We start from the raw sequence: 14,758 nt of genomic DNA on the forward strand, positions 1-14,758 counted from the left end.
AGGAGACAGAGAGACAGACTCTGCATGTGCCCAACTGGGATCCACCCAGCATGCCCACTAGGGGGCGATGCTCTGCCCATCTGGGGCATTGCTCTGTTACAACCGGAGTCATTCTAGCACCTGAGGTGGAGGCCATGGAGCCATCCTCAGCGCCCAGGGCCAAATTTGCTCTAATGGAGCCTTGGGTGTGGGAGGGGAAGAAAGAGAGAGATAGAAAGGAGCGGAGGTTGGGTGGAGAAGCTGATGGGCACTTCTCCTATGTGCCCTGGCTGAGAATTGAACCCGGGACTTCCACACACTGGGCCGACACTCTACCACTGAGCCAACCAGCCAGGGCTAGTAATAACTATCTTTATCCTTTAAAAAGTACACTATCAAATAAAAATAACAGTTTTTAACAATTCAGAATTGCTTAAAATTATGAATTTCAACAAAGAAATTTTAGAAATTGAAAAAAATTTAATTCAATACACACAGCTCCACTAAGAGAGGTATATTCAAGTCTCTCAACAAATGCAAAATTCAATACCTAGTAGAAAAGTCAATTAATAATATCATTTTTAAAAATGTTAATGATTTCTTTACTAACCTGTGAGGACAGTCTTTGCAGATCTTTTGATCAGAATAGATGCCCTGAAAAGTATTCTTAAAAATTTGGTCTCTCCCCATTTTCTGTTGGAATAAAAAGTTAAAATTATAGTTGATACACCTAGAATGTTTATATAGAATTGAATATACTGTATAGAATGTATATACAGAATGTTTATATAGAATTTAATTTTATTTATTTATTTTTATTATTATTTTTGGGACAGAGAGAAGGACAGACAGGGACAGACAGACAGGAAGGGAGAGATGAGAAGCATCAATTCTTTGTTGCAGCTCCTTAGTTGTTCATTGATTGCTTTCTCATATGTGCCTTGACTGGGGGACTATAGCAGAGCGAGTGAACAATTGTTCAAGCCAGTGACCTTTGGGCTCAACCAACCAACATGGGGTCATGTCCATGATCCCATGCTCAAGCCAGTGACCCTGCGCTCAAGCTGGTAAACCTGAGCTCAAGCCGGATGAACCTGTGCTCAAACCTGCGACCTCGAGGTTTCTAATCAGGATCCTCTGTGTCCCATTCTGACACTCTATCCACTGTGCCACCACCTGGTCAGGCTATATAGAACTTTATTTAGATGTAACTAAAATACAGCACAGATGTCAATTTAATCCCAAAATAAAACAAACCATCTTGGTAGTTTAATCTGGGAGCTAATAAAGGATTATAACCCCCCAGACCCACTGTCAGAGTAATGCCAGCACTCAGAAAGGGAGAGGAGAGGGTCAGTGGGAGCTGACAGTAAGGACAACATTTTCCATGATGACTGAATCCTCCCCCCCACACCACAATTACCAAGTTAGCAGTGACTCTCCACAATCTCTTCTTTTTTCTTGCAAATAGAATGCTATAAATTTTAAGTTATTTTGTAAAATGACTTAGACAGCCTGTCTAGTGGTAGCACAGTGATAGAGCATTGACCTAGGATGCTGAGGTCCCAGGTTCAAAACCCTAAGGTCACCAGCTTGAGCACTGGCTCACCCAGTTTAAGTGCAGGTTCACCAACTTGAGCATGGGCTCGCTGGCTTGAGCGTGGGATCATCTGTATGATTCCATGGTTGCTGGCTTGAGCAAGGTGTCACTGGCTTGGCTTGAGCCCCTGGTCAAGGCATGCATGAGAAGCAATCAATGAACTAAAGTGATAGCCCTATGAATTAATGTTTCTCATTTCTTCCTTTCTGTCTGTCTGTCTCTTGCAAAAAAAAAAAAAAAAAAAAAAAAAAAAGATAAATTGTGCCAACCTATGAGAAGAGAGGCACATTTTGACAGTGATGGGAAGCTGCCTGGAACTTAGAAGGCAGTATTTGGGCACATGTTTTACTGGGGCAAGGTAGAAAGCTTCGGGTTTAAATATCACCACATACAACTTTTAATCTAGTCTTTTTGTTCCCTTTGCCAAAGCAAGACAGCTCTGTATGGGGCCCACAGTTAACCAGTGCTTATATAGCACTTCTTTCTCTGAGGCCAAGGGAACCTCAATGCATACAAGTAAGAGTACGCAGATACCAATGATTATTACTATGGAGTACATTCTGAAAAGTATATACTTTATCAAGTGTTAGATGAATTAAGAAGAAATCTAGGCCCTGGCCGGTTGGCTCAGTGGTAGAGCGTCGGCCTGGCGTGTAGAAGTCCCGGGTTCGATTCCCGGCCAGGGCACACAGGAGAAGCACCCATCTGCTTCTCCACCCCTCCCCCTCTACTTCCTCTCTGTCTCTCTCTTCCCCTCCCGCAGCCAAGGCTCCACTGGAGCAAAGATGGCCCGGGCACTGGGGATGGCTCCTTGGCCTCTGCCCCAGGTGCTAAAGTGGCTCTGGTCGTGGCAGAGCGACGCCCCAGAGGGGCAGAGCATCGACCCCTGGTGGGCAGAGCATCGCCCCCTGGTGGGCATGCCAGGTGGATCCCAGTCGGGCGCATGTGGGAGTCTGTCTGACTGTCTCTCCCGGTTTCTAGCTTCAGAAAAATACAAAAAAAAAAAAAAAGGAGAAATCTATAACTTTAGTGACCTGTGTATGCTTTGATGTTCAAATCCAGAAGAAATGATCTATAGTTATGGTATCAAGATGATCGATTTCTGATTTGTCAGTTTCAAAGTAGTCCCAAATCCTAAAATCCTAAACCAAGGTTCTTACACTAGAGTTTTAGGGGGTTAGTGAGAAAATGAAACTTTTTCTTTTTTAACAGAGAGAGAGAGAGAGAGAGAGAGAGAGAGTCAGAGATGGATATACAGGGACAGACAGGAATGGAGAGATGAGAAGTATCAATCATTAGTTTTTTGTTGCGCATTGCAACACCTTAGTTGTTCATTGATTGCTTTCTCATTATGTGCCTTGACTGTGGGCCTTCAGCAGACCGAGCAACCCCTTACTCGAGCCAGCGACCTTGGGTCCAAGCTGGTGAGCTTTTGCTCAAACCAGATGAGCCCACACTCAGGCTGGCGACCTCCGGGTTTCGAACCTGGGTCCTCTGCATCCCAGTCCGACGCTCTACCAACTGTGCCACTGCCTGGTCAGGTGAAACATTTTTTACCTTAAGATATTCGTCCATCTGATCAATGAGGCTAGTGAAGAACTCATATGCATCCTGCTGTTCTCTCACATAAAGTTCTTTGTTCCACATCTTGAAAATCTACAACAAGAATTAAATGTCACTAAAGGAAAAGTAGAAATTTCTGAATATGGTATAAAAAAATGTAAAAGAGCACTTAGTTCTTCTAAAAACTAAGTTCACTGTTAGGATACAGAAGTTTTTACTGAAGTGAGATAAGACTGTGTTCAGCCACCTACGCTTTTCTCTGGTCCCTCTGTGATCATAACAAATCTATGAAACCGTAAGGGTGAGATCGAAGGCCTTGGAGCAGAGTTTTTCTCTTAGAAACTAACCAACCTTTGGAGAAAAGTACAAGTTACTCGTCCTGTGAAACACAGTAAAGAAATGTTAAAAAAAAAAGAAAGAATGTTCTTTATTTAGAAGCATCAGTGAAATTGGCATAGGTTCTGAGGAATGATTTGAACAAATATTTCAAACAGTTAAAATAAGAATCATGAAAAATATCCAAAATAGTTTGGATACTTCCTAGCAAATCCCTAGGAAAGTACAAATGACTACTCTAATCATTCTAATCATTTGAAATCAAGGACCAATTTCAAAAATAGAATAGACAATTATTTTACAGGTTCTTGGCAACAGGATTAGTCTACAGTCAATAACAAGAGACAATTATCACTAGAGAAAGAATGTAGCCAAACTCCAAATAACTAACATCTTTAAATCTAAAGAGTTACTGGTGAGTTTGTTTGTTGAGGTAACTCTATACTGCTTTCCGCAGTGGCTGCACCAGTGTGCATTCCCACCAGCAGTGCACAAGGGTTCTCTTTTCTTCAAATTATCTCCAACCCATGTTGTTTGCTGATTTACTGACGATAGCCCTTCTGACAGGTATTAGGTGACCAGAGGGAAAGGGAGGTGGGGGAGGGACGAGAGGGTAAAGGGTAGATAAATAGGGATGGAAGGAGACTTGACTTGGGGTAGTGAACACACAATACAATTTACAGATGATGTATTAAGGAATTATATACCTGAAACTTATATAATTTTATCAATCAATGTCACCCCAATAAATTCAATAAAAACAAAACAAAAACCAACAAAGAAAAGAGTTACTGGTGAAATACCTTCCAAAAGTTCTCAGGTACGTAATACTGCAGTTTGCTTTCCATTAAATGCCCAAAGAGAGACTGCACTTGGTAGAATACACTATCATCTGGATTGTCTGTGTCATCATCCACTGAAAGTAAGGCCTGGACAGAAACAAAAGTATTACATTAGAAATATTTAACTGCTTTACAGAAAACCTTGACTTATGTCTGTGTGAGTACACGCACTGTTCTGTTAAGAATGCTATGTGTGTTTGCATGTGGCTGTGACTCTGCATATGTTTAGGATCAATACTTTCTAGCTCGTCTGACCATGAACAAATCATGTCTTTGAGCCTCTGTCAGATTATGAAAAACTGGAACTAGAAATACTAGGATTTCTACAAGAAATAAGTGTGACACAAACACAGAATATAGTACTCTCAAAAGTATTTACTACTACATCACAAGCTACAGTATACTATTTCAAAGTACTAATGATAGAGCCTAAATATTTCTAAAATCTAAAACTGTTAACAATTTTATGGAATAGAATGTGAGAATAACTTAGGGTTCAAAAATCACATTAGGTCAAATCCATCTGTCAGGCAACATATTACCTCAGCAGATGTATAAAAATATGACTATAAGCAACATGTTGTCTAGACTATTTCATAAGCCACCAAAGAATCCCTAAGCATGTCTAATTTTAGTAAACTTCAAAATGCACCATGCGAATATGGAGCAACTTAAAGGCAATGAACACATTATTTATCACAGCCAAGAGAAAAGACGTCACCTCAGGGAGACCGGGCTGCATGTACAGCTGCTGGAAGACTGCATTCATGTAACACGTAGCACCACCGTTCCTCAGCCCCACAAACCCTGCACTGGACCTGCTGTCCACTGGGGGCAGGTACTAGGAAAGACAGGAAAAAGAAACAGGAGAAGAGAATCAGTGTCCCTGCCCCAGCACACTTACTCATAGCAACATGAGATGTCTAAGGGGGAACAGAGATACACTTAGGTTTATCCACCCGGTGTGCTGTGAGTCATGCTTCTTCTGCAGATGCTAACACAATTATCTTATACTACTATCTCAATGTTTCTTTTTAGTTCATAAAACAAAGCATATAACTGTGTATTTTTTTATCCATTATGAAGTCAATCATCGTTCAACAAATATTAAGTTTTGTGCCAGAAACTGTGCCAGAATATGAGAGAGCACAGATGTACTTGGTCCTGATCTCAAAGGAGCTCAAAGCTAGTAGGGCAGACAGGCATTAATGAAGTAAATATACTAATACATATTTACAAATTGAAGTGGTGCTCTGAAAAAAAAAAAAAGGAATAGGATTCTATGAAGTGTTTACTGTGAAGAATCCTAACCAGTCTAGATGGTCAAAGAGGGCACATATTCCTTCTCTTCCTTTTTAAGAAGATAACATTCTTCTACTGAACTTCCTCTAATGAACACACAATGAAATAAATAAATGCCTTAGCATTTTACTTAAAGATGTTTTGTAACGAAGTTGGCCCTGGCCGGTTTGCTCAGTAGTAGAGCATCGACCTGGCATGTGGATTCCCAGGTTCGATTCCTAGTCAGGGCACATAGGAGAGGTGCCCATCTGCTTCTCCACCCTCGCCTTCCCCCTTCTCTCTCTTTCTGTCTTCTTCTCGCGCAGCCATGCTCGATCAGTTCAAGCACATCAGCCATGGGCACTGAGGATGGCTTTGTGGAGCTTCTGCCTCAGGAGCTAAAAACAGCTCAGTTGTGAGCATGGCCCCAGATGGGCAGAGCATCGGCCCCAGACGGGGGTTGCTGGGTGGATTGTGGTTGGGATCCACATGGATGCATGTGGGAGTCTATCTATCTCCCCTCCTCTCACTTGGAAAAAGAAGGGAAAAAAAATGTTTTGTAACAAAGCAGATTCCAGTACAGTGCTTTTCTAGGTAGAAATAATCAAGAAAAGGCATCTTGGATACAGTTCAATATGGCACTTCTCCAAGTAGAAAAGGATATTGTAACGACACACTCTAAAATGCTTTTACAACAGAATCTCAATTCTAATGCCATGACGAGAATCATGTTATCTATATATATCAAGTACCCACATAATAACTAATCGACTGACAAGACCCTGCTGATCTTTTGGATGGAAAGGAAGGTAGTATATAGGTTTCATTAACATTCAACATACACTTAGAGTAAGATGACCTCTGCATTTAATTACCACTGTAATTTATTTGTAGTCCAAAGCATAGATTAAAAAAAAATGTTACACAATAAGGAAAACTGGTTTATAACAGTGCAAAAATATAAGTATATAAAACAAATATTTTCTTCATTATGTTGATATAAGTCCTGACATGAAAAAAAATACTTTCATTTTAATCTGATCAAATAAATGCATGTACAACTAAAGCACAGCATGAAATAAGCATTATAAACTAAACATTTTGATACCAAAACAGTTCCCAATTTATGTACTCACATTTCACTTTGCAAGCGCTATTTCCTCTATTTAGAACATCTGTCCCCACTTCCTTTCCTGCCTAACCTGTATATTCATAATACTCAGCTCAAATGACTATGATGTTAGAGATGATAAAGGCAGCGTTAAAGGCGTCCTCCTACTCCTGGCCCGGTATCTCAGTGCACCTGCAACTCACATTCCTCTTGCAGATGCCAACATATACTATGCTGCTTCATAGCTCCACAGCTTTGCCCACAATTCTGTAATTGACCCTGCCACCTTGCTTCAACTGGCTCACTATTTTTTCTTAGTGAGAGAGACGGGGGTAGGGGGAAAGGGAAGAGAAAAAGGGGAGAGGGAGAGGGAGAGGGAGAGAGATGAGAAGCATCAACTCGCAGTTGCATCATTTTAGTTGTTTATTAATCGCTTTCTGATATGTGTCTTGGCTGGGGGCTCCAGCCAAGCCAGTGACTCCTTGCTCAAACCAGAGACCTTGGGCTTCAAGTCAGCGAACTTTGCCCTCAAGCTACCGACCATGGGATCATGTCGATGATCCTACGCTCAAGCCAGCAATCCTGTGCTCAAGCTGGTGAGCCTGCACTCAAGCAGGTAACTTTAGGGTTTCAAACCTAGGACCTCAGTGTCCCAGGTTGATGTTCTATCTACTGCGCCACCACCAGTTAGGCTTGGCTCACTAGTTTTGAAGGCTCTATTTAAATTTCAGTTTCTCTAAGGACCCTTCTAAGACACTACCATTGGTGGTGAAGTGCCTCTCTGTTAGTGAAGCATTCCAGATGTACTCTATTTTCAAATTTAACATATTATATTGAAATTGTCTGCTTATGGGTCTGTCTCTTTCATTATACACTGACCTTGACGGCTGAGATCAATCTTCATTTTTGTTTGTTTTTTTGTTTTTTTATAGAGACAGAGAAACAGTCAGAGAGAAGGATAGACAGGGCAGACAGACAGGAATGGAGAGATGAGAAGCATCAATCATTAGTTTTTCATTGCGTGGTGCGACACCTTAGTTGTTCATTGATTGCCTTCTCATATGTGCCTTGACTGTGGGCCTTCAGCAGACCGAGTAACCCCTTGCTCGAGCCAGTGACCTTGGGTCCAAGCTGGTGAGCTTTTTGCTCAAGCCAGATGAGCCCGCGCTCATGCCGGTGACCTCGGAGTCTTGAACCTGGGTCCTCGGCATCCCAGTTCGATGACGCTCTATCCACTGCGCCACCGCCTGGTCAGGCTCAATCTTCATTTTTGAGCTCCAAAAGCCCAACACACCTCTTGGCACATAGTAAACTCAATAAATCTCAGCTGAATTGAACTAAACATAGACTATAGTGTGACAGAGCCAATGTCTGAGTTTTTATTTCTAGTGCCTGGCCAAGCAATAACTTACTCAAAAATATAGGTTGAAATGCTACTTTTTACTGAGAATAATTATCAACTGACTTGAAAATGTATCTTCTTTAATTAATTAAAAAGGTACCATTTAGGTCTTGGCTGGTTAGCTCAGTCAGTTAAAGCATCACTCTGAATCACCAATGTTGTAGGTTCAATCTCCTCTTAGGGTACATACAGGAAGCAAACAATAAATGCACAACTAAGCGGAACAACAAATAAATGCTTCTCTCTCTTTCTCCTTTCCTTCTGCTCTCTGTGTCTCTAAAATCAATCAATCCAAAAAAGGTACCATTTAATAATATAGATTATAGATGATTTGAGTCTATAAGCAAATACTGACTTTCTTTGTGATTAGAAAAATGAAAACATAGTTTTAAAAATTCTATGTTTATGAGACCATCCTAAAAAAATTAAGTACATCTCGGTCTAGAAAACATACATCAAATTCCTTGGTAAGAGCAGGGTCCGGTTGGTGATGCATAGAAAGCAGTTCTTTTGCAATAATTTGAAGATTTGAAGGTGAGCTATCAGCCAACATTACAAGGACTTCATAGGCTGCCAATCGGCTATTCACTGTACTACACCTAAAAACAAAAGACACAAGTCAATTCAACAATAAACAATCTACTTAAATTGCTCATTAATCTAAATCAACTTCTGAAATGAAAGTATCAGAGCTGCAATTCCCCAAACAGGTTAAGTCAGGTCTGCTGGCAGAACTCAAGTAATTTTAGTGGGCAGTGCTGAACACAGGAGGAGGCCATGAATATTGGAGGGATGAATATGTTTACAGCTAAATATCTTCTTGGCCTGATGATAAATTAGCAAAATCTTTCACTTATGATTCCAGAGTACTCTTCTCTGTAGAATGGATTAAAAAAAAAAAAAAAGGAGGATAAAAAGTCTGAGAATTTTACCAAAACCACAACATAGGAATAACTATTTTTCAGTTAAAGTAGGCAGCAGGAAAGGTTTTTGTAGATATCAGCTGGAAATTCAAGTATCTACATGGCAGAAAAAGAAAGCTGTACAAATCAGATAGATGTTCATAAACATTTTATATGTGCCCACAGATAAAACAGTCTTTAAGGACACTAATCAACTTTCCAATTTGCTGAGAAAAATGGAGACATAAATAAATAGTTTCTGTAATCAATTTATTTAAACTGCTCACCTTTAATGGAAATAATTTTGGGGTTAAACAGTAATTTCTCACAGTCACCTATGCCAACCTTGCAATACTGAGATCACAGGTTAGGAAGGATATACAGAAAAGAGGACATGCAACCTCTGCAAGAAACACTTATGGAGTGCAGAAGATCTGCTCAAGAAGGGGCTCTGAGGCTCTCAGATCAGCACTGTGCCAGGCAGTGAGGACCATGGCCATGGACTTCTGGGTTGCAAAGGACAGGTGAAGAATGAATAGGAGGTACCACATGCACAGGCTAAATATTAAGAGGTTCTTTTGTTGTTAGTGTGATATAAGAATAACATTACTTGTGAAAAGAAATTCTGTGTATTTTAAATCTCTTTCTGGCTTTAGGGTTTAGGGTTTAGGTGGGAAAGGCTGGGAGTCATTGTGATAAATGGACAATGTTCCGTGGGCTGGGAAGACATGAAACAAAACGTTTTCTTTTCTATACAAGGCACTGTTATGATAAAAACCACTCCTGTGGATGGAAGTTTTACTTATAATAAAACATAAAGGGAAGGCATCATGAGTAAAAATTTCAGAAAAACTGAAGATTATTTTCTCTGTTCACTAAAAGCTGATATACTCATGTATTTCTACTGCTTTAATAAAAGACTCCCATGGAGCTAGAACCAAATCTTTTGGAGCAAGACTGGGGCAGGGGTAAGGATTGCAGTCACAGCCTGAAGGACTCCCCAAGGGTTCTAAAGAAGGTTTATTACCTAAAACAGACTTGCTAATAAGGGAATCTCTAAATAAAGAATATTAATATATAAATTTCCTCTCAAGGGTCCACAATATATTGCTTATTATACCTTGCCCATTTCATTAATCGCTAACATTATGTGGGAATTTTTTTTTCCACTGGTTAAATACCAAATCCTCAATTTCCTCAGGATTACTCAATTAACTCTGGTTTTCATGAGAAAAGACAAAGTAATTTAATTGATTCAGAGCAAATAACTTCTTATCTGTAAGAGTAAACATTACCCAAGTAAGGTCAACTTTACAAAAAGATCTTCCAAATTTCTACCCATAGAAACAATACAAAATTTGATTCTAAAATTACCACTGCAATCAATCACTAACAGTTTTAATTATCAGGACACAGTCAATACTCAGCAAATCACAAGGTTCATGCACAGAAGCACCTGTACTTTTCTTCTAGAAGAAACCCTCAAGACTCAGAGCCTACTGACTTTTATTTTGAACTAGATTTTTACAAGCACAGTTTCTCTTGGAATTTGTTACTGACTAAGTTAACCACATTATCACTTACTCTTCCATTCTGATGACAATAATGGAACCAGTGAACTTGCTCAGCACTTACTATGTGCCAGTATGGCTTTAGCCTAAGCCTCTTTATATGCATTTCTTTATATAGTGGATAATATCTTATAAGCTATGCACACTCACAAGATAGAAGACAAACTCCAAGTTAAGAAAATCTTTTTGGACTAATGTTTTGAATTAGAAGTTTTACCCAAACTGAACACAACGTGCATTTTCCATACTTTGGATGAAAGTCCTGTTGACTGATGGCGGCACTGCCAGCTGGAGAATGACTATTTAAAATAATTCTAGAAGCTCGGAAAAGGAAGTCATCTAACAATGGTTTAATGAGTGATGAACCTGGAACAGAGCATAATATTCATGTTGAGGATGAATATATATTTTAATTCAAAGATCCTGTCTTGCATTTTCATATCATAGCAGCAAAGGCACCTAAGGCTATCTAACAGCAGGGCATTTCATTTAATGCTTAATTTTTGGCAAAGCTCTTGGAGCAGAGAGGTAGGGATGGCTGGTAGGGTCAGGGGACAGAATACAAGATCGACAAGTGAGGGTACCTTCCTTTATGAGCTTACAACAGAGTGAAAGGAGTCAAATTTTCACTTTAGAAACACACATGCCAAGAATACCACATGTTGGATGGTTAGAGCGAATTACTCATACTTTGGGGATAGAAGAGTCCACATAAAAGGTATTTGAAACTTAAAACCTTGCCTTTAGTAGGTAAAAATGATTTTCCCTTCTTATCTGCTTTAGAATCACTCTTTTCTATGTATCCCCAATAGCCAAAAAAATCTTAATAGAGCTTAGTTTGTGTGATAAAAGTGATACTGTTTTGATTTGTTTTCTGAATATAATTATAATACTGAATATGCTTTTACAACTCCAGGAGACTCATATGTACTCCAGCACCCAGGGTGGTGGTTGGGAGTTGCCTCCCTAGATGAAAATTACCCTTAAAAGAAATAAGATATACAATAGATTATGTTTTATAGAGTACATAACAGCAAAAAGAGAAAAAACTTTGAATTATAATTTTTACTTGGTATTAAGACAGCAGTTCTCAACCTGTGGGTCGCGTATTGTATAATAAATATGTATTTCCGATGGCTTTAGGCGACCCCTGTATTTTGGTCATTTGACCCCCGCCGGGGTCGTGATCCACAGGTTGAGAACCGCTGTATTAAGAAGTTATGTGATCCAACTCTTTTGAACACTGAGAAATTATTTAGTTTAGTGACACAGGTAAGAAATACCTGAAATTTGTTTGGGACAGATCCAGACAATTGCTTATTGCCTGAAGGGTCAATTTTCCATGGATCACTTAGAACCTATCTTATTTTCCCAATTACACACAAAACTATGGCAGTAACTGAAAACGAGCTATTCTGTCATGTAACAGGATGGAGCAATAATTACCAAGCATTTCCTTTTCTGCCCCACAGAGTGAAAGAAGGGTCTTAATGAGTCGTAGGTGTCCTGCCAGCAAGATGTTGTCTGCTTCACTGGTCTCACATTCAGCTGTGCGATTGGGCTCAAAGTTATCTAGCCAAGTAATTTCATCTTCAAGCATGGTAGCTGGGCTGATTCTTAACTGCTCCATTTCTGAAGCTAAGAAGAAGAAGAAAAAAACCCATTAGTAAGAAGGATTTCCCTTCATGGAGTTAAAATCCTGAATAAAGTTAAGCAAAGTCAAGTCCCAATCTTTCATTATATTGATCTAAAAAAACCCAAAAAACAAAACCCTGTCATTAATAAATAGGAGGCAATAGGGGCTGCTCACAGATCTCTGAAGGCTCAAGTATGTTCATTCCTTCCCTCACCTACTCTCTCAATCATAAACCAAACACGTGTTGAGTGCTGCCTCTGTGCAGGTCACCGCTATATGCTGGGGATATAAGGTGAAGGAGACAGTTCTTCCAAAGAAGCTACTGGTTTGGTGGGAAGGAAAGGATGGAAGGGTGTGAGGAGAGCCAAAGCTTCCGCAGTGTTACCTAAGCTGAGAGAGGGCAGAGTTCCATACAGGAGAGAGGTCAACAGTATTGTAGCAGAGTCCAAGTTTCCAAACAACGTGCTAAACTCTAAAGAACTACTCTGATCTTTGGTATTTAGTATTTCACTTCCCCTCCAAACAAGGATTTAAAGTAAGATTTCTTATTGGAAGTTGGGACTGGGGTAAAAAGGAGTGATCATGCTTTGTTTTCACTGCATTGTATGGGGAGGTAAAAGGGATACTTCAGGGTCTGCCAGAGCTGGACCAGCAGTGGCTATGAATCCTGTCTTTACTCTGTCACTCACTTCTTTTACTATCAACATACCTCACTAGAGAGTCCCACTGTCTTTCAATAATCAATCTTTAAAATTGTCAGAATTGACTATACTAGAAAGACTATTCCTAATGGTTCTGTATCAGTGTAATTAAAGTATAAGCCTTTTTTTTTTTTTTTTTGTATTTTTCTGAAGCTGGAAATGGGGAGAGACAGTCAGAGAGACTCCCACATGCGCCCGACCAGGATCCACCCGGCACGCCCACCAGGGGCGATGCTCTGCCCACCAGGGGGCGATGCTCTGCCCCTCCAGGGCTTCGCTCTGCCGCGACCAGAGCCACTCCAGCGCCTGGGGCAGAGGCCAAGGAGCCATCCCCAGCGCCCGGGTCATCTTTGCTCCAATGGAGCCTTGGCTGCGGGAGGGGAAGAGAGAGACAGAGAGGAAGGAGGGGGGGGGGTAGAGAAGCAAATGGGCGCTTCTCCTATGTGCCCTGGCCGGGAATCGAACCTGGATCCCCCACACGCCAGGCCGACGCTCTACCGCTGAGCCAACCGGCCAGGGCCATAAGCCTTTGATAATTTTTAAAATTCACAAATCTTAACATATTAATAGTTGGACACACAATAGAGAACTGGCACATGGGTTTACATGCTACTTTGAAAAAAATAAAATTCAGCTTCAAATAATAACTATAATCTAATTTGTATCTGAGCTATAGTAAGTCAGATTTAGAAATGTCCATTTGGCTTTCTTTTCTATTCCTTCCCACCCCCTCAAATCCCCTCCCACATACAAATGTCCCACATCAGTTAGACATTTACTTACTTGTCAGATCATCTAATAATTGGCACCTCAGATCAAAATACTCCATACACTGAGCTAATAGCCTAAAAAACAGATAGATTTCAATTATGAAAAATAAGTTGATTTAAAAATAAAAAGCACTTTTGTTATAAGTTCATGAAACAATTGAATAAGAGACATTCCTAAGCATAAAATAATTACTTTTACATTAATTCAACTTAAATATTTTAGCCAAGAGGCACACTAATGATTTTACTAATACAGATACACTATAGGAATAATAGTGTAAAGAGAGGAAACATTAAATCTATTGCATTTTGTAATGATGTACACACCGATTGCATATATAATACAACCATTACATTCACTCATTCAAGAGTAAACCAGTATTACTGAGCACTATGCTTAGATCTGTCTTAGGGGAACTGTGAACAAAAATGACAGACAATAAAAAAAATACACGTTAACTGGTGATAAGTGCTAACAAGAAAAATAAAACAGTAAGAGAAAAATTCTTTTATCTAGGATGATCAATGAAGCTTTTTCTGCAACTATACTAGTAAAGACCACAGGTTTTAGCCAGGATTAAATAAGGTTTAAACTACTTATAGCTAGGTGTCTAGGGATACTTTTTTTCAGCTCCCTCCGTTTTCTAATTTCTAAAATGCTTATTACTATATTAAAAATGAACATGCACACATATCACAAACATACATAAAAGAATGAAGAATGTATTGACGACAAGAACCAAGATTCCACATGTCACTGAATTATATTATAAATTAAATATTATAAAATTTAAATGGTTAAGAGTAAATTTTGTTATATGTATTTTGCCATAGTAAAAAAAATTCTAGCAAATCTTAAAAAAAACAAACTCATCTATTGTTTAATGATTTATAGTAGCTTTTAAAATATATTATCAAAATTAGCTTATTATTTGAATATTTTACAAATCTATTTAGCCAGTTTGTTAACTGACTTTTGACTTTATATTTTTCCCATATAGAAAATTTTAATTTTTTTTTTTTTTACAGAGAGAGGGACAGATAGGGACAGACAGACAAGAACG

At 39.4% G+C, this 14,758-nt stretch overlaps 1 protein-coding gene across 3 annotated transcripts in view; it reads right to left on the bottom strand.

Moving 5' to 3' along the window:
• USP24 (ubiquitin specific peptidase 24) overlaps positions 1–14,758 on the bottom strand; it is a 150,359-nt gene that overhangs the window by 38,863 nt on the left and 96,738 nt on the right. For all 3 annotated transcript variants that reach the window (XM_066376390.1, XM_066376389.1, XM_066376388.1), the window contains 8 exons: positions 13,708–13,769; positions 12,034–12,225; positions 10,836–10,953; positions 8,569–8,713; positions 5,042–5,161; positions 4,282–4,407; positions 3,137–3,235; positions 590–672 (listed from right to left, as the gene is read on the bottom strand). In XM_066376390.1, the coding sequence (XP_066232487.1) occupies positions 590–672; positions 3,137–3,235; positions 4,282–4,407; positions 5,042–5,161; positions 8,569–8,713; positions 10,836–10,953; positions 12,034–12,225; positions 13,708–13,769 (945 nt within the window). The remainder of the gene's footprint in view (positions 1–589; positions 673–3,136; positions 3,236–4,281; positions 4,408–5,041; positions 5,162–8,568; positions 8,714–10,835; positions 10,954–12,033; positions 12,226–13,707; positions 13,770–14,758) is intronic.

Source organism: Saccopteryx leptura, chromosome 3 (assembly GCF_036850995.1).
Source record: "Saccopteryx leptura isolate mSacLep1 chromosome 3, mSacLep1_pri_phased_curated, whole genome shotgun sequence".
In the NCBI taxonomy this organism is placed as follows: domain Eukaryota; kingdom Metazoa; phylum Chordata; class Mammalia; order Chiroptera; family Emballonuridae; genus Saccopteryx; species Saccopteryx leptura.